Source organism: Corvus cornix, chromosome 9 (assembly GCF_000738735.6).
Source record: "Corvus cornix cornix isolate S_Up_H32 chromosome 9, ASM73873v5, whole genome shotgun sequence".
Taxonomy (NCBI): domain Eukaryota; kingdom Metazoa; phylum Chordata; class Aves; order Passeriformes; family Corvidae; genus Corvus; species Corvus cornix.
In genome coordinates, this window is record NC_046339.1 from 4,924,286 (window position 1) to 4,943,824 (window position 19,539).

General features: G+C 42.6%; 1 protein-coding gene across 1 annotated transcript; it reads right to left on the bottom strand.

The window, feature by feature from the left end:
* Nucleotides 1-284: 284 nt before the first annotated feature.
* Nucleotides 285-19,434, bottom strand: NCEH1 (neutral cholesterol ester hydrolase 1). The gene is given in 6 exon segments (XM_039556870.1): nucleotides 285-5,061; nucleotides 6,497-6,668; nucleotides 8,587-8,656; nucleotides 10,543-10,771; nucleotides 19,239-19,300; nucleotides 19,303-19,434. Coding segments are annotated over 6 exon segments (1,224 nt in total). The 5' UTR covers nucleotides 19,376-19,434; the 3' UTR covers nucleotides 285-4,443.
* Nucleotides 19,435-19,539: the final 105 nt, after the last annotated feature.

A 19,539-nucleotide genomic window follows, 5' to 3' on the forward strand; every position in this document is an offset into this window, starting at 1 on the left:
ACTAAATTTCAAACACACACACAACCTATAGACACATAAAAATGTGTTTATACATCAGAATGGAGAATGTGAGCTCTGCTGTTTATCTTGATAAAGAACAACAGCACCACTGCGGGTTTGTCCACTCTTCAGCACCAGCAGATGTGGTCACCATTATTCATTTGGAAGAAATGAAGTTCAAGGAGGTGACCCCCACAGCCCATGGACACACAACCAAAAACCAAATTGGAAATGCTCAGAAATACAAAATCGGTGGTCCTGGGAAAAATAAAACAAACCACAGGTATATTTCACTTTATTTATTTGTTCTTCATTTTGATAGCACAGCTCAAATCACACTTGGTAATGAGATCTTACAAATCTTTCCCCTGCTCTGGGACAAAAAGCAAAAACCAGTCATGCACAAGGTATTGAATGCATTCACATCAAGTATGTTGTATGTCGGGGTTTTGAACATCATAAATACGAGAACATTAAACCAGCTGGTTTTGGTTTTTCTTTAACAACATCTTTGTTACAGATCATAGCAGCTTAAAAGGTTGAACTCAAGTTTACCTACTTCCAATATTTTTATTTTTAAAAGTTTCTAGTGAAGTTTGGTAAGAGATTAAAAAATATAGAGGCCCAAACACTACAAAATAATGTTTTTAAGTATTTCTATTTAGTTTGTAGGGCTTAAAACTCACAATGGCCTTTCTGCTTTGGCTGGGAATGCAGTTCTGGAATTACTTAGATGAAAGTTAGGAAATCCAATTTATTTGTGATTTTTATGCATCATGAAACCTCCTGAAAGAGGTCTGGGCTTCCAGAAATGTTGAACACCCATCCTTTAAGAGGTCCTCAGCTAGGGATACAAAATCTCCATTTATTCCTGCAAATATTAGCCAAAATGCTGGGGACCCACTAATATAGTTCTCAGGTTCAGGAAGGCAGGATAAGAATGACTATAAGTTCTATTATGCAAGTTGATTTTGCTTTTTCTTTTAAAAGCTTTCATCTGAATGCCTTGATGGCCATCAGGAACATGATATTTCTGCAATCAAGAGGTAAAGTCTAATTGTAGAAGGGGAAGAAAAGCTACCTACAAAAGGTATCTAGCCATATCCATTGATTTAAGATAAGAAGACAAATTTATTGGATGTCTCCTCTGAGAAGACTCTACCATGCACAGGTGAAGTATTGCTACAAACACTTGCTCTGATCCTACAACATGCAAAGTGCCCTAAACTGCTTTGTGAAATAACCAAGGGAGGAAGGTGCAAGATAACCCTGAGGAAATGCTTGGAGATGTAGGAAAAACCATGAACAAATCCAGGTGTTGCAACACAGATTAATTTTAATCCCTTGCTATCAGGCATCAGCTTTCTGTAATCCTGGGTCAGCTCCTAGAAGCTTGGAGCAACACAGCCGGAAACAACCCTAAATTTTCAATTTGGGGCACGGGGACTGTGTGCAAAGGAGAACAGAGGAAAGGAGGAGGAAAGCTGGGCTGGGACTAAAACTTACTTCAAGGTTTACACTGAATTTGCTCAGTGTCTTGTGCGGCTGTGCACTAAAAGTCTTTTTAGAGCTGGGACTCAGACCTCTTTTTCCATGTTGTAGGATTCCTCAGGTATCTCTGCAGCTATCAGGTGTTAAACCATAGAGCTGCAAGATCAAAGTAGTCCAGATGCTTTGACAGAAGTATTTAATACTGTACATCACATCCACGTGGTGCTGTGATCTCAGGCATCACACCAGGCTGCTGGCAGCTTCGTAAACACGTTCACTCCAGTTATGAACTTACCACCATTTCTTGTGCCAAGACTTTAATGTGCTTCAGTGCATGAAGGAAATTTACAACTGACTCCATGAATATATATATATATATATGTATATACCTATATATATATTCCAGCTCTCCCTTTCGTTTCAGTTAAAAAAAAAACTAGCAGCAATTATATTTTAGGTTCATAACAGATATCTATAACTTAGCTATAAACAAATGCTGAGCTAAAGTTTAGCAGAAAGCTCTCAGGAAAACTTAATTACTGTAAGATTTATAGGAATATTAACCATTTTTTTCCCAGTACTACAGTTATACTATCTTTTAATGACAGTAGATATAAATTACATCTTTTCTGACATGGGTTTAGGCTTTAAGTGGGAAATTCAAGAAGAAGCCTGTTCTTATAACTCAGTATAGTGATATTTTTTTTACTATTTTAGTCATAGTTTAAAGTCAGGTAAACATAGCTGTTTCCATATAAAGGGAAAGGACTCTGGAGCAGATTAGTAACTTGTCTTTTGAATGGACATAACTTTGGTTGCTGTCTGTTTAAAGCATACAATCTATGAAGTTGTGTTTATGGAGAAAAGGAGGAAAGGGTTTAAACCCAGATAAAAAGTTTGAATTCTTCTGCAGTGTTAACTGGGTTTCTTGATCAAAGTTTCTTCTGATTCAGATTAGCACTTGGCTGCTCTAATTCTACCCAGTCTTTGTAAATGCTAAACGGAAGAAGAATCTGGGCCACTGTTGAAAAAGCTTTGCTTTGTGATCTCTGTGTGAACTATGCAGGGAATGAGCTTTGGCCTGCATGACTGAGCTGACATCCAGGCCTTGTCTCTCTAATGGCTTTTCTTAATACACACAACCACCTTAACAACCTGATGTTTCTAGGAAGCTGTGATTCAGCAAAGCCATTCTATTTAATTTAAATCCCAGTGAAAGTGGACTGCTCTGTATGTATTTTAAATGTCAGAAGGCAGTTTGATCTACCAGTACCTGATGGGTTTTTTTAAGAACTTTTCAGAATACTGCCATAAAGAATGCTTTAATGAAATTTCCTTTGTCATGATCTCCAAGGGCTAAGAAGCCTCACCTTAGGATTCCTGACAGGAACCAGGACAGACGGGAGCAAACTGCTCAGCAGGACCTGAGCCCAGCAGCATCCCTGCTGTGGGACAGGCTGCTCTGAGCCAGGTCTTGGAGAAGGATGGAAAGTCAAAAGCCATGGGAGCTGTTGAGTGCCTGTCAGTCACATTCACATCCGTGTGCTTCACTCAAGCCTGAGAATTCAGCTTCACAGCTCCTTTGTAAGGTAGGAAATTACTCCCTCCATTGGCAGAAGTGGGGTGTAAGGAGATGACATTGTTCTCCTGGGGTCCCACAGGAAGTCTGGGGTAAAGCTGAGGATGAATTTAATCTCCCACTCTCTCCTCTGTGCCTATGGGCTTTTGACACCACCTTCATTTCTGCAAGGTGTGAGCAGCCTGGACAACAGACAGTCACAAAGTGGTTTCACTCCCCTGTCCTGTCTGTCTGAACTTTACAGACTGGCTCAAATTGTACAGGTTTGCTGCTCAGTAGTGAGATCACCTTACCTAGAGCAGTCTACAAGAGAGACAAAGCTCAGCTGCAAAGCTCAGATTTAAATCTTCTGTATAGATTGGAGCCCACTTCTATTTGCTTGCTTCCCTCCTTTCACCAAGCAGGAAATACAATAAAAACTACAAGCACAAAAGAAAAGTCAATAAACAAAAACTTCTACTACTAATTACAAACATTAGTGCAAACCACACAGCAGATTATTTGTAGTAAGGTCAGTATTTTCTGTAAGGAGGTTGTACAACTGAGGCTTTAAACACAGATGAAGTCACATTCTTTAGCCAAATAAGTAGTCAGCTTTGGAGGTCACTCACATAGGAAACCTGGATTCTGCTGCTACACATAATATTTTATCTTACCTATTTGTGTGTATGCTATCATACTTTTTATTGAAAATATATTTAGTCCTGTATTTTTTTTTTTAAATATAAATAATTGAAAGGCAGTAAAGACCAAAGTCCAAAGCTGAATTACAGGTTTGGCTGAGACTCGTCTAAAATAGTTTTAACTGTCTAGAAGAGCTTTTTAAAAAAATACTTTAAAAAATTTAAATGAGCCGTTTGTGGCAAAAAGCCAACACCTAAATTCATGCCTGTCATTCAAATGCATGGCCCTGCTGTCCAAGGTGAGTGTTCTCACTGTGGCATCAAATGCTCAACACTGCTGTAAACTAGCTCACGTTTCTACGTATTCAGAAGTAGATGTAGGTGTTAGGCTTTATCTCACATCACTTGAAAGGCAGGGCCTTTGTACCTGATTAAGAGTCAAAGCTTGAAAGTTGCAGCCAGGTAAGGATCCTGCAGGACTGCTGTTCTCCCTGCTCAACAGGTGTTTATGTTTGGCAATAGTTATCTGGGAGAAGGTGAAAAAAAAAATTGAGGTTTGAAAAAAATACTTTACTAGGCAAGGCCAATGGAGCTCGAAAATGCTGCAGTTAGTGGTCTGTACCCCCAGCAGCTGCAGCCAAATGGTGAAGTCAGAATTCAGAAAAGTGCACTTTTTGTTTGTTTGCTCTTCTGCCAGAACAGACACCAGAGCCACACCCCCACCCCGTGCCTTCCAGCGGCACCCTCCCTTCAGAGGTTCTCATCCAGCCACTTGATGTAGCTGTTCCTGGTCTGCACGCCGGCGGAGAAATCCGTGGGCCACATGGTGAAGATCATGCAGCCGTGGAAGCAGTCGTGGAAGTGGTCGAGGGTGACGGGCACGCCGGCGTGCTCCAGGCGCTTGGCGTACATGGCGCCGTCGTCGCGCAGCACGTCGTTCTCGCAGGTCAGCACGTAGGTGCGAGGCTGCCGCGCCAGCGTCGCGTCGTCCGCCAGCAGCGGCACCGCCCGCACGTCCAGCAGCGCCGGCAGCTGCTCCACGATGGCCGCCGTGCCCGTGGTCTGCACGACGGGCTTGTAGCTCTTTTTGAAGGACGGAGGCAGCAGGGACGTCCAGTTGAGGCGCGCCCGGAAGGAGAGAGCGCGGCCGACGTTGAGAGCGGTGTGGTTGTTGATCAGCAGCTCGTGAGCCAAGTCGTAGTTGCCGTTGAAGTAATCGATCCAGTAGTTGATCATGACGTAGCGGGGAAGCACGGGCATGTTCATGTTCTGCTGGTAAGAAGGTGTGTTGAAGTCGAACGCCTGGAGGACTGGATAAATCAAGGCCTGCAGTTTCGGCCTGACGGTCAAATCCTCTTCTTTGCTAAGCTGTGCGAAAAATGCAGGACAGAATTAAGGTTACAAGGAAAATAAACATATATCAATGTGGAACTTCAGAAAAGCAAACGTTCCTTTGACAATTTTAGAGTGAGTTCTGCTCTTATACAGGTAATGTGGCTGTTTTGTCTGAAGCATCAGCAGCTTTATCTTTTTCTCCTCTTGTAAGATGGCCATTAGGGCAGACCCAGCATCCTGTTCCCAACAGAAATCAGTGACACAAGGTTTTTTTTGAAGGGAGTAAGAAGAAAAAAACATGTAAAATGTAAAGCAGCATTTCTCTAACACAGCGTCCAGTTGAACAAGTGGCAACAGAAGGATTTCCTGAATCAGAGGAGCTACTCTTGCTTTTAAGAGCTTTTCATGCATTTTTCTTCCATGAATCGATCTAATTGGTTTGGTTTTTTTTCAGCCAGTGCAGATTGATGGCATCCACAGTTTCTTCTAACAAAGGCTCACCTGGTGCAGAAACAACTCCCTGTGTCTGACTCGACCCTGCCAGCTGCATTTGATTTGAGCCTATCAATTATACATTTGGTGCCCCCTGACTGCCTTACTGGAAGAGTCAGCAAACTCTTTGTTTCATCTTCTACACAAGATACCCAGTGCCCTATCATGTCTCATCTTGTTTAAAAGGAATTATGCATCAGGAAGTCGAATTAGGAATGCTCTTTCCAAAACACAGTACTATCATGTTTATCAGTCCTCAATATTGAAATTTTTATTGTAATTGTCTCTTATTAATTTTTCCACCCTAATTCAATACTGCAAGGTTGTCATGATAATTAGTTGTCTGGATATGGTATCTGCTGTCTTATCACTAATGGTTATGGCAATAGGAATAAGTTAGTAATAATAGTATTTCCTTCAACCGTGAAAAATATTATTACTTGCCTTGGGTTTCCTTTAAACTCTTTACTAGATCAAATTCAGATTACATTTAAACTGCAGATACACAAAAGAAATTTCCTTAAAATTGCAAAATGCTACAGGAAGACAATTTAACAGAAGAATTAAGCTCCTTTTACTGTATATTTTGTCCTTTATTTGTATTTGAAAGAAATAAAAGCGTATTTCCAGAGACAATTATCTAAAAATAGGAAGCCATATTAATAAATTATGCCTACTTGGAAAAATAAGGAGTTCACCAGCAAAATGGGTTAAAAAAAGTAATTTAGCTACTTGCTATTAAACTCTCGTCCATAACAACTTGTGACTGTAATAACACATCACAACCTATGTGATTCATATAGTGACTGAGTCCCTTCACAGAGGAAATATGAGCAGATTCTGGCTCCCTACCATTGTTATTTTTAGGGGTTTTTAGGGATGGCACCTCACTTTGTAATGGTGCAACACAAAGAATCTGTCAGCCTCTCTGAGCTGGGCTGCTGTAGTGCAATACACAACACAGAGTGGATGTTACCTGCTGGCACACAGCAGCTGCCAAATTCCCTCCTGCACTGTCCCCAGAGATTGCAATTCGGCTGGGGTCCACTGAATACTCAGCTAAGACATCAGGCTGCAGGAAATGCTTTGTTGCACGAAGAGCATCGTGGTACTGCTCGGGGAAGCACACCTCAGGCACCAGCCTGTATCTGCAAAAGAGAAGGGATGAGAAACAGTTCTTACCTCTGCTTTATTGTACCTCTCCTTTAGGATTCTCATGTGATATAAGATAGCCCTTACTGGAAATAAGTATTTCATTAGGATAAATACTGCAAAAAAAGTAGGAGGTGTGTAATATGTATGTAAGACTTAATCTTATAATTAATGTTCTAATTTGGAAAAATTAAAATGAACCTGCTAAACATGAATAATACCAAGATAGTATAAAACTGTGCAGCAGTTTCCTAGGATTTCCCAATGGAGGATTTCATCATGCGTTATAAAAATCAGTAGTTAAAACACCCTTGGCAAGGGAGTCATTGCACTCTGCTTGGATTTGATCCAAATTCCCACCTTAACAAATACGAGGGAGAGTAAATCATACACGCTCAACACGTTCCTGTTTGGCTGAGCCAAACTCCTGAGCTTCCCAAATTTTTACTGATGTCAGGAGAGAATGAACCTTGCTATCCCTCTGTGCCATGAAATGAACAATAGCCAAGAAATAAAGTAATGCCAATTTGCTCCAATGCAACAGATTCAACAATTCCTTTCCTTTATCAAGGAGAGGAGCAGAAATACCCCCCTTGGGCAGGTGGGGAGATGGAAGCACAGACAGAGCAAAGTCTGCCAGGAAGAGCCAGCAGCTGAATCCCAGACATGAGGCTTTCTCAGCTTCTAAATAACAGTGCAGGAGAAGTCTGTATTACTGAATAATTTGAAATCCAAGAGTTGTTACTAGGCCTTATGGTACAAAGCAAAGTTTGCAGCTTTTCAAACTACATATTTTACAATTTCTCAGTAGAGCTGAGCAAACCAAAATTCGGTTCTCTGATTCAAAGCATCTTTAGATTGTAAGCTAAAGAAGTTTCATATTGCAGAATAAATTTTAAACTTAAGATTACAACTTTCAAACTCCAGTTGTGACCTGCTGTCAGAAAGCAACTTGTATCTTGTATGTACAGGAATCTGAGAGTGTCCTTTGGGAACTCCTTGCAAAAATGTGTAACAGACTGTGCATAGATTGTGAAAGTGAGATGTGCAATTAGACCAATGAGGAATCTAATTAGACTTGACTAAGTGAATGCAAACACCTTGATTAAAGGATATAATTGTTAAGGAGAAGAGGTAATAGTAACTCAGAGCAATAGGCAGAATGATACCAGCATAAATCAGAACAGGAATAATTAGGAACTTTTCAATATTGTGATTGCTGCTTGTCTAGAATGACCAACAGCTGCTTTTGTAGCTTTCCTTGTTTCTAATAATAAAAACCAAAACAGTAAAAAAAAATAAACCAACCCCCTCCCAGCCCTTTAAAGTACACCATAATAAGCATTAAATGAGTACCATCAACTCCATATAATTAAGTTGCAATTAGATCCCAAAGCTTGCTATGTAATGAACTGCAGGTGGGAAACTTGAGTAATTCTATCAAGTGGTTGGGTTTGCAAAAGAAAATACTGAAGTTGACAATAAAGATGGGAACAGTACCAATCACGTTGGAGTCACCTAGGTAATGTATTTAGCTAATCAAGAGGTTTGTTTGCCTTGGAATTGTTCAACATGTTAAAAAAGCAGCCCTGCTTCTCTGTTGTCTGGCAGTCTTCTGCTCTTGAGGGAAGCACAAGGCTTAAAAGAGAAGACTGGAACAGTGGGAGATTGCGAGAGCAGCAGGGAACTGTCAGACCCCACAGTGTATTCTAAAATAATTAGAAACCCAAATGAATTTCTGATACCATTCCAATTTGTTGCAATTTTAAAAGGATAATGGTATCAGACTGGTACAGAAAATTACTGTCCAAGTTAAAGCCTTATACAGAAGCCACTAGCAAAGGAGAAGCTAAAAGAACTATGTTACGTATTTCTAATACCTTAAAACTACTTGATCAGTTTTAGATTACTCACTCAACAGAGACAACAACAGCGTTCAGAGATTCAGCCATGATTCTGCAGAGATTGTTGTAAAGGCTTGTTCCTGGAAGGGAAGGACATGGTGTTAGGGACATGGGAGTCAACAGTCACAAAGCTGTCCCTAAGCCTTCTCAGAAAACGTACAGCCATCACACAAATATAAACAAAGTAAACGAGATCAGCCTGCAACTGATCAGTTGTCAAATCCATACTACAGCAGAGGGAATGTAATTCATGCCTTCAGAATCCTGGAATCCTGCAGTCTAATGCTTCCTTCCTCACCTGTTTCTTGGTGACTTCAGACATGTCATTTCACCCACCTATCGCAATTCTCTCATTTGGGCAAAATCTAAGGTACCCCGTGGTTTGGGGGCATTAACATCCAGAGAGAGTTATTGCTGGATGAGTCACTGCCTGTGGTTCATTTTATTATAGCATGCATTGCTTTGATTCAAGTGAGTTGCCCTATTAATGTCAGCTGAGCTACTCATTTAAGGGAGGATTAATCACAGCTATCCTATTTATCAGAGGACTGATCATCTTTAATTTTATTCCTTTCCAGTTACTTAATTGCTGGTTCCCAGTACTGTAAAATATACTAGGACAATAAACACTTTCTAAAATACCCAGTCTTAGAAGTAAACATTTAGGTGTAGCAATTCTGTCATTAATTTCTGCACCTTAGACTCAGGGATACATCTGACACAGCCAAGCTATTATCATCCTGACAGTGTGCAGCAATTTAATATAAACTTTTTGCACAACAAGAGTCATATGCCAACTATTACAGAACAAATGATGCAGGCAGGAGGTTAACAAATATCCCTCAGGTAGGTCTAAGAAAACCCATCTCAAAGCACAATTCCTCTGTGGGAAGAGGAGTAAAATGTTTAACTGCTACAGGACAAAGACACTGGAATTTCCAAAGGCATGTGAAGGCCACATTTTAAAGTTATTTAGGAACCTAAATCTCACTTAAATCATGGTCTAAATGACTTGTACATGCAGAGTCCAAATGCAATCAGTACAGTCTGTGTTTCGCATCATTTTGTAAAAATCCATTAATGTTCTTTTTCTGGAGAGGAAGCTGTAGATGCATCAGGGCTGTATGGACTTCAGGATGTCCTGGGAAGAATGGGGAAGGAAAAGGGAGAACATTCCTGTCAGATCTGGATCTCAGAGCAGCCACAGGAACCACATGCCCTTTCTCCCCCAAGGCTGTTTTCCTCCTGTACGATGTGGAAGGAAATCAGTGGTTACCTTATCACTGCCTATAGCTGTACCTCACTTCCTCTGATCCTATTTGTGGTTTCCAAGTTAACTGGAGTAAACAGCATTAATTTTCAAGGTAATTAGCTAGTGGTGGTTGTAGTCTCTAAGGAGCAAACCTTAGAGGAACCAACCTCTACCTGTTTCCCTCATGCTCCTGCTGTCTGTGCTCAGCATTGTGTATTCCCAGGTAGGTGTTATTTAGGAGCCAAACATTAGCAAAGCTGTTACATGCAGTGTTGATCAGCTCACTCTTCTGCTAATTACTCTCTGAAAATGGGGCAAACCCATGTAATTTCCTTACATGTGGCCACTGGAACCTGATCACCAAGGACTGACTTTTGCACATTACCTCAGAAAGCAGGGGACTGGCCAAAGCAGCCCACACAGGCGTCACAGAAATTTAACCAGTAAGTTATTTTTTCCTCTCAGGGTGTAACAAAATTAACTTTTTGGTCCTTCTACAGCTCACATGCAGATAAGATGTGCATTTCTGCTGTGTGTTCATGATACTTTTCTCCCTCTCTTCTTAGACTTGATTCACCAGAGTGGAGATAGTTACTACTGAATTCAGGTACATCTTAGCAAAATTGTCTTTCCTGGCAGGAAAAAGAGCTTTTGGCTTTTCCTGCCGGGAGAAAAGCAGACTGGAATCCGATTTAATTACTGGCAGACACCTACTTGCACTTGCCAAGGCCCAGCCCCCTCCGTGGATGTAAACAACACTGCGCTTGAGGCTTTCATCTCCCTTCGCAGGAGGTTCAAACACTCTCACTTCCACACCGTCAAAAACAGCATCCGTGATTTTAACATCTTCAGAGGACACATCCTTCAGCTTGTCAAAGGTGCAGATCAAATAATTCAGAACTATCAAGTGATGGCTGAGTCTCAGATAGTGAATCAGGTGACACTAGTGGGGGGAAAAGAAAAGAAATTCCTGTTACTTCAGAGCATATCATATGCTACCACATTGACATTTAATGCAACTGCCTTCAAAGGGCAGGTCCTACACAACTCTTACAATATTCACTGGAAAGTAAGATTTTGTCAAGGACCTCTAATGCCTTTAAAGCTGTATTAAAACAAAACGCTGTCCATAAAAGATTTTCTGTGGTCAGAAAAAAAATCAAACCATGAGCACTTAGTGGATCACAACCATGAACGAGTACTCGGATCCTTTGAAAGATGTCTCAGAAGGGGACAAACCTCGTGTTCCACTAGGGGACCTATGAAGCTCCTCAGATTGGTGCCAGCAGAGGGCAATACTACACAGGCAATGGTTTTTGGTGGAAAAGTATCAAAAACGCAGATTATTTCTCTTGTTCCACCCCAGAGCATAAGTCTTTCTACTTCTGAATTAAGAAAAGTTCCCAAGGATTGCAAAGAAATTTGGAAACAGGAATAGTCTTTAAGGAATGTAATGGTGTTTTTTGGCTGGTCTTGTGTTTACCTGCTGAATTGAGAAGGATCTGAAACACTTGCTAAGAACAACAGTAGGTTAATGACACTTTTTTCAACCCCGGAGACTCAAGTGTGTTACTTTTTTATGTGAATAAAAGACTGAAATTGAAGAATGATCTGATCCTTTTGTCTCCTTGTGGTAGAAGGAGACAGATTTTATCCCCTTTGCCTATCCAGGACTTTTGTTTTCATGTTTATTTTTAAGATTTTGCCCTGACTCGATTAGAAACCTGTTTCTCCCAGCAAACAGTACTGGGATTCAAGGCAGTTCTCCACTTGAAATGGTCATGACCTGCTCCCCACACATGACCTGCACACTGTTTGTAGTGCATACCTGTTCCCATGCCCTCGAGGGCGCACGAGTGGTGGCAAAAGGGCAGCCAAAGGACCGCAGGGACTACAGTGTCCAGACTGACCATCTAAAAAAAAAAAGTAGTGGAGGTCTTTCCCCTTTTGCAAAATTGATCTCTGTCCTAGTGATGAAGCTCAGAAAGCAGCCAAGCCTTTTGTACAACTTTCTCAGTCAAGGCAATGGAGTTCGGGAGTAAATTTAACACATGCACTTAACATATACCTGTAGGAACACTACCAGTAGGAAAGCTGTCAGCTGGGCCCTTTTATTTTATGTGCAAGTACCAAATACTTGGAACAAGAGGTGTCCTGTTGTACAGGGCTTTTCTAGACGTGCCCACTTTGCAGTTTGAATTCTGCCAGTCCCTGCTACAAAGAATCCAAGATGCTGACGCAGAGTGAGCAGGGTTACCCAGGTACTAACCACATTCACCTGCTGAAGAATAAAGAGTTGCCAGTTTAAGCTGTACAAAATCTGCACACACACCCCTCCAGAAGAAAAATTTTGAAGCACTCAGCAGCCTCTGTCAAAGAAGATCTGTCTCCTACTGCCACATGTAATTACATGCAATTTTTTTTCTCTGTCCTAATTAGTTTGAATGTTAAAAAAATTGATATATTTGCTTTCATTCAGGTGCTGCACAGAAAAGGCCCTGCACAGCTCTCACTGAAGACTGCTGTAGAAAAATGACAAGTTCAATATTAAAAAAAAACCAACCCAAATTTACGCCAAATACAATGGGCTGTTACGTGACCTGGGAGAGGAATACACTTCTAAAACAAGAATTTACAAAAAATTACTTTATTTTCTTGCTTTAACTTGTGGTAACATCACCCTGCTGAGCTGATTTGGTAGGAATCCAAATTTTAAAATGTTTGCCGCTTTTTGGATGGAGTATCATTTCTTCATACTGCAAGTCTTTTCTCTGGGAGAAGAAACACAAAATATCCACCCAGCAGGAAGAAATGCTGAATTCACAAGGCTGTTTGTATCTCTGAGTTTCAGCCCATGTTTTTCTCCCACCATTACTTAAAATTCCCACAGGAAAACCCAGGACTAGTTTGAAATCTGAAGAGCAATACTTCTATTAATAATTTGGCACACAAATTGTTGGGCTGCCACTGATGTAACCACATAAAGGTCTGATCCTCCCTGTGCCCTATGGAAGCTCCCAGGGGAAGTAACCACTGGGAAGCAGTTTTAGAAATATTGCTAAAGAAAATAATGGTTTTGTAGATTTTATTTAGCCTGACTGTGCTGCAATAGACATCTCGTTTTTGTTTTCTCCCATTTCAGTTTGCATTCTTTGTAGACAAGATTACCACATGTTCCCTGGAATCAGGACTGTTTTGTTTTCAAGGCTAGTTAGTGGTGTTTACCAAGAAGTGTTTTCCCCTGTTCTTCAAACCACAGAGCACCCATCTGCAGGCTACCATGCTCTTTCATGCCTATTTCTCCTATAACAGACCACTCTTTCCAAGAATCTGTAATCCTGGAAGAGATGCTTTCTACATCAGGGCGCAAAGGCAGCAGTCCTAATTATTTATCAGACATGGGCAGGTTTTTCTGCCAAGCATTTATCAGACAGAATCTTTGTTAGTCAATCTGCCTAATCAACCTATTGGCTTGTTACTTACAAGGCATTGGGATTGCACTTGTTGCTGGCAAAGAGCCAGTCTTGTCGAAAGTTCTCACAATTTTTTTCTTTTCCTCTCGCTAAATATTAAAAAAAATATATATCATACCTTAGCAGTCAGTAATAACACTCCTGGCAGAAGATGTGGTTGGCCAGCTCTCCTCTAGGACTGCCTTGCCACTCAAAGTGCAGCCCTGCCCATCCTGATGCCTGTTCTTCCCTGGCACCTTTCTTGTGGTGCCACTGGAAGGCTCAGAACATGACCTTGCTGCACCAGCTCAGTACAAACCCAGCAGAGCCAGAGAAACGCTAAAATTCAGCCATGGCATCATCTTACTGATACCCCAAGGCAGAAAAGAGGGAGCAGGGGAAAGGATGGGACCAGCCCTTTTGGCAGCAGTCCACAGCTGCATTGCCTTAAATCCAGTATAAAACTGGAACTGCTCATCTCATGTGAGCAATAATTGGTTTGATCTTTGCTGCTAGTTGTGATTTTTACCACCCTTCCAGTTAGAACCTGCAGGGCTGCGGCAGGTTATCAAATGTAACACAAATATATTTGGGAATTATGTGTCCGTGTGTGTGTGTGGAAGTAGAAGAGAACAGAAGAGAAAAACAGTGACGTTCTCTGGTGGAAAGGGAGAGCAGACAGTGCTGTAATACTAAAAGCTAGCAGAAAGGAAGAGAAAGCATAAGGAAAAGGGGGAAATAAAGAGACTACAGGAAAGAAAGAGGAGCTAGTATAAAGATGAAAAGCCTGTGGGCAGCTGGCCCAGAACCGTTGTGCCAGCCATGGGCACGGCACATCACAGGCTCTGGGTCACAGCTGCAAGTTTTCCCACTACACCAAAAACTCCTTCTCTTTCACCAGGACATTCCCATGACTGAGATTTTAGGATAAGGACTATGCAGGGACTCACTAGAGACTGAACTGTTCAAGACTGACACCTTCCTTCTGGTAAATTCTTTGATAAGGGGTGCCAGATACTGAAAGATTTAATTGATGAAGGAGAAATTTTTCAGTAAATGAAGAAATGAGTCAGGGCTGTGAAAAAAGCAGGTAGAATGAACAAAGTACTGCACCAGTGAGGGACCATTACTTCACCTTTAATCACCAATATCTGCCCCTAAATTATATGGATTCTTCTATTTGCTCCTCAGCTGGCAATTTCATGAAGAATCCCACCTCCCTCAAGGACTTGAATTCCATACTTCTCATGTGTTCTGTATTGCAAAAAAATAAACCAAAAGTTTTTGTTGCTAATGTCCAGCAACCTCTAACACTACTCAGCACAAGGGGACTCTCTGTCCCCTGATGACTTCCTTGGCTAACCCTGGCTCTGACTTTTAGCCACGGAATTATTGCGACAGGTCGCGCTTGCAGCACACAGAGGCAACACCAGAGCCATCAGCTGTTCCCTCCAGTGCCCTCCCAGCTGGGCAGAGCCAAGGTCCTGCACTGACCTTTCAGGCTTCAGGGGATCAGGAACTGGGCAAACAGCTATGGCTCTTTTTACCTCCAGCACTACTTGGGACTGAGCCAAATCTCACTCATGACTCAACCGAGTAATGATGCTGGAACTGCAAGGCTGAACTGCCCAAAACTCAGCATCCTACCTTAGAAGACACAGAGACTATCGTCAGTTCTGGCATTGCTTTGAAGAACATGCTTCTATAAACACTAGAGGCCAAAATGCCAAAGACAATGTCTGTAGTCAGTAACAGATTAGTGAAAAATAAACAGGATCATTTCCACATTTAGCTGTGTGGGGAACAGACTGTTTTGTGTGCATTTTGGGCAGTTTACTCCATTTAAGGGTACTTTTACAAAATGATTTCTCAATGCAAGTGTCTTATTGCCCAGTAATGAACACATCTTTTTAATACTATTAGATAAAGACAATTGTCAAAACAAGTGCTCTTAGTTGTATGATTTCCTTTAGAACTAAAAAGAAACCAGGAAGACTGTTTTTCACTTTATTAATTAAAAGCAAAATCTAGGTTACATTTTAATGTAAGATTTTGTGCATGTACCTATTCAACCATGATCATCTGCTTTTACAGCAACGTAAGTTACCTGTTCCTGCAAACAGGGCTTACAGTGTGGTTCAGTTTCTGCTCAGGTGCCAGTGCTGTGAGACCTACCTGCCATAACTAAAAACCTGTTTTACTGTAAATCAATTCTAAGACTGTTCTTGCATCCAAAACCATCAACAACTTACTTCACTGGCTACAACCATGACTTACATCTGTCCAGAAGTCACACAATCTGAAATATGTGGGCAGAGAGAAATTAAAATGTTAGAAAGAACTAATGCAGTTTTCTTTACTCCTAAATGTTGATATTCCATGGTTGATTTTATTCCAAAAGTGAATGAGTGGAAAAGAAGCACAAAGGGAAACACTTGGCTGATGAGTTTTCTGCCCTGTACAGCTGCCTACCTTCTTCCATATACATCCATCTGATGTCCTCTATGCCAACCTGTTTATCCTTCCAAACCTTTGCTATCAGCTGTCCCAATTCCAAAAAAGTCCCTTCTTCCTTGCCATGCACCAGAAGAGCAAGTGTCTTGACAGTGGTGACCAGAAATAACTTATTTCAAAGGACTTGAATAAACATGTGCTGCTCTCTTTCCTCCTCTAAGGGATAGTGGTTAAAAGGAGAAGTGAAAAACGTCTGTAATCGATACTGGTGTTACAGCAGAATTACGAAATGTTGCTCCAGACACTTTTAAACACACACCACTGAAACAGTAACTATGGTTAAATCTACGGCTCAATCCCATATTTAGCATTAAGTGGATTCCCAAATTTCAGTGAAGCTGAGTTCTGATGTACCTGTATACATAGATATGCATACAAGTTTTTAATTTCTGATCTCAAATTGTGTTATATCACAGTTTTATGTAAAAACGTTACCATGCCCCATTTTGAGACAGGTGATGGGCAAATTTCCCTTTCTCAGGTAAACATTTTCACATCAATTCATTAATATTATTAAAGTCTCAGTTTCTCTGTTTTCTTTCCAGGGCAGCACAGGGCATTAAAAAGGGCACAGGAACAAGCCTCTAAAAAGTCATCTCAGTTTTCAGCTTCTTCACTGGAATTTTTGTGACCTCAGATAAGCACTCCATCTCCTCCTACCTCTGTTCCCCCCCCCAGTTTAAGACTAGGATAACAATATCAGTTCCTTTCTGTAGTATGTTTTGAAACCTACTTAAAGAAACTGCCCTATAAGCATTATGCACTTTTTAAATCATGTGATTATACTTGAACGTTTGTTGGAGTCTCACACTGAGCCAGGACACTGACTCAGTCCCAAGCTTGTAAAGAAATTTGTAGCTGACTGGGACAAAGCTCTACATGCAAATGTAAAAACCTTATCATTAGTACGCTGAAAGCCAGTGACAGCCCTGTTGTGTTTCAGTCACAGTGACTATTAATGCACTGAGCAAACACATGCATTATCCCTAACAAGAAATGGTCACACTTAATCATCAGAGTCTTGACAAACCTCTTCCAAAATAAGCAAAAGACAATTAATTGCATTTGAAGCATGTGATGTTTATAGGGGAAAAGTAGATTTTAAAATTAGAAAGGTATTTCTGTCTGCTATCAGATCTATAAGGCAAAGTAATAAACAGCAAGCTGAAGTACATTCAGAAGTGGGTGAAAGTTCAACAGTCACACTGAGAGAAATGTTAAACCATTTGGCCTTGAAATAGCTGATAGAGAAAGAAAGAGGAAGCTGAGCTCTAGGAAAGGACATACACTTTATTATACATACACACATAAAAGCTGTCTAACAAAGTAAATACGCAAGCTTAACTTTCACAGTCCCACCTTCAGTTCACAGAGCTCCTTCCTAATGACAGTCATTTATTCCCGGCTGTGCTGCCTCAGTGTAAGAAAGACTTCTGAACATTTGGAAAGCACCTTCTCTTTCTCTCCAGAAATGAATGCCCTAACGCTCACCTGTTGTGTGACTGGGGCACCTCTAACAACTCACCTCCTTTATGCTTCTGTGTAAAACTCACTTGTCCCTTTGGTTTGCAAGTGATGTTACAGGAACTGTTACTTGCTTAGTAGTTTTTCTCACTGTACAAGTTTTTATTCCTAAGGCCAGAGAGATAAACAACTAAGAAATTACCACGTTCCCCTAACAAAGACTTCCCCGCCCCAGAGAGTGGGACAGATGTGGGCACCTCAGCCCGGCCGCCAGCCTGCTCCAGCTGCCACCCACCAGGCTTTGTCCTGCCAGCTCCTGCTGGAATTATGACCTCTAGAGTATCTCAAAAGATATACTCTTCAGCCTCCAAGCTAGAGGCACCAGAATGCATCCATGCCCAACATAACACATAAACAAACTGAATGTGTACCTGAGGCAGCAGCAATACACATATATATAGTTACAGTCATACCATTTTCTAAAGATAGGTCTCCTTCAGCTAGAGGTTTCTGGCCTTGATGCAGGTGCTCCTGGACAAACCATGACACTGTGTTTTTGCAGGCAGCATGCTGGGCAGGCACCATGGCCCTTCTGTCTCTAAGTATCAATGAATCTGAGCACCTGCAGTTCAGTTACTTGAGTTAAAAACATGGAGGAAGTGAATATCAAGCCATAGATTTTACTGCAGAATTAAAGCTATTGTATTGCATAATTTTCCTATCAGACATACAGGAGGGTATACAAGTGATCAGGGTTTTTAATCCTGTACAGCAAACAGGTTTTATCATTTCATCCTAGAGGCATGCTTTGATTCAGCTATACAATTGGACCATAAGATGTCCCAGGGGATCAGATGAGTGATCCATTTAGTCCCAGCCTCTATCTCCAAAGCTGGCAACCAGAGAAGCTATTCAGGCAGAATATACAAGTTTGGACACTGTGTGGTCCACTGGCCTCATGCTTCCCACTATCCACTGTTACTGCATTAAGAACGTAGCAGGTACATTCCCACCTAGTCCATTCATGAGCCCTCTGTCCATTAACTCATTTAATCCCTTTTTGAAGGGATCGTCATCCGCTCAAAACACAAGCTTTTGCACATTTCAAAACAACTCAGTAAACGGAAACTAAAAACAAAACAACTGAAATTAAAAACCAAACAACTTTCATATACATAATGCCTTACATCAGTCCTGACCATGACTGATCAGTCCTTGTGAAAGATCAGATAATCCTATAAGAAAACAAACTTGACAGCTAATGCCATTATCAGAAATTTTGCCGTATCTGTTCTGTTTCACGTCAGCATAAAAACACTGGCAGAAAATAAGCGAGAAACCATTAAGTGACAACTACTTTGTGACAAAAAGCAAGCATTCAGAGAGTTTTTTTCAGTAATAAAGACTCCGAATCAAGACTGTTTAATAACGGAAAGAGCTTCATATGTCTTGTTTCCCTTAGGCGTACGTAAGGGATCAGATTAAAACCCACTAATTCCTCTTTCCTGACCAAGAGCCTGCAAGTCGCACACCAGACCGAGCGCCATGCGGCGAGGCTGTGCCGGGAGCCCCGGACACCGCTGGCATCCGGCGGTGCCGAGCGGCGCTCGCCGGACGGACGGACGGACGGACACCCGGGGCTGCCCCGCCCGGCGCCGCCGCTGTCGCCGCGGAGCCAGAGCACGAGAGAGGGACCCGAGTCCGCTTCTCCTCCTGCACGCGGACCGGTCGATGCTGCGGGACCGGCCCCAGCTCCGGCCCGCCGCACACGCGATGTCACCGACTCGGGGACGCCCCGCTCGGCTCCAGCCACAAGGCAGCGCGGGGCGGCCGGGCCGGGAGGGCTGTGCTGGGACCGCTCCCGCTGCGCGGATGCCCCGGGCCGGCACCGTTACCGCGCCCGCGCTCCGCCCGCCTCCGGTACCGGCGCGGGGGTTGTCCGCCCGCCTCCGCAGAGCCGGGGTGCCGGGGCCGTCTTACCGTCTGCTGCACCGCCCGAAAGGTGGCATCCAGCAGCATCAGCTTCCAGGGGTCGGACACGGCGCCGGCAGCGGCAGGTACACGTAGTAGGCGGACAGGGCGGCCAGCGCCGGCAGCAGCACCCAGGCGGCCCGCATCGCCTCCTCCGCGCCGTGTGCGGCCGCCTCGCCGCGCTCCCCGCGGGCGCGCACCGCCCCCGGGCCGGCCTCCCCCGGAGGAAGTCCCGGCGCTTCCTCCCGGGCCGCCGGCCGTGTGCCCGGCCCGAGCCGAGCCCAGAGCCCGCCCGGCGCCGCCCCTCCCG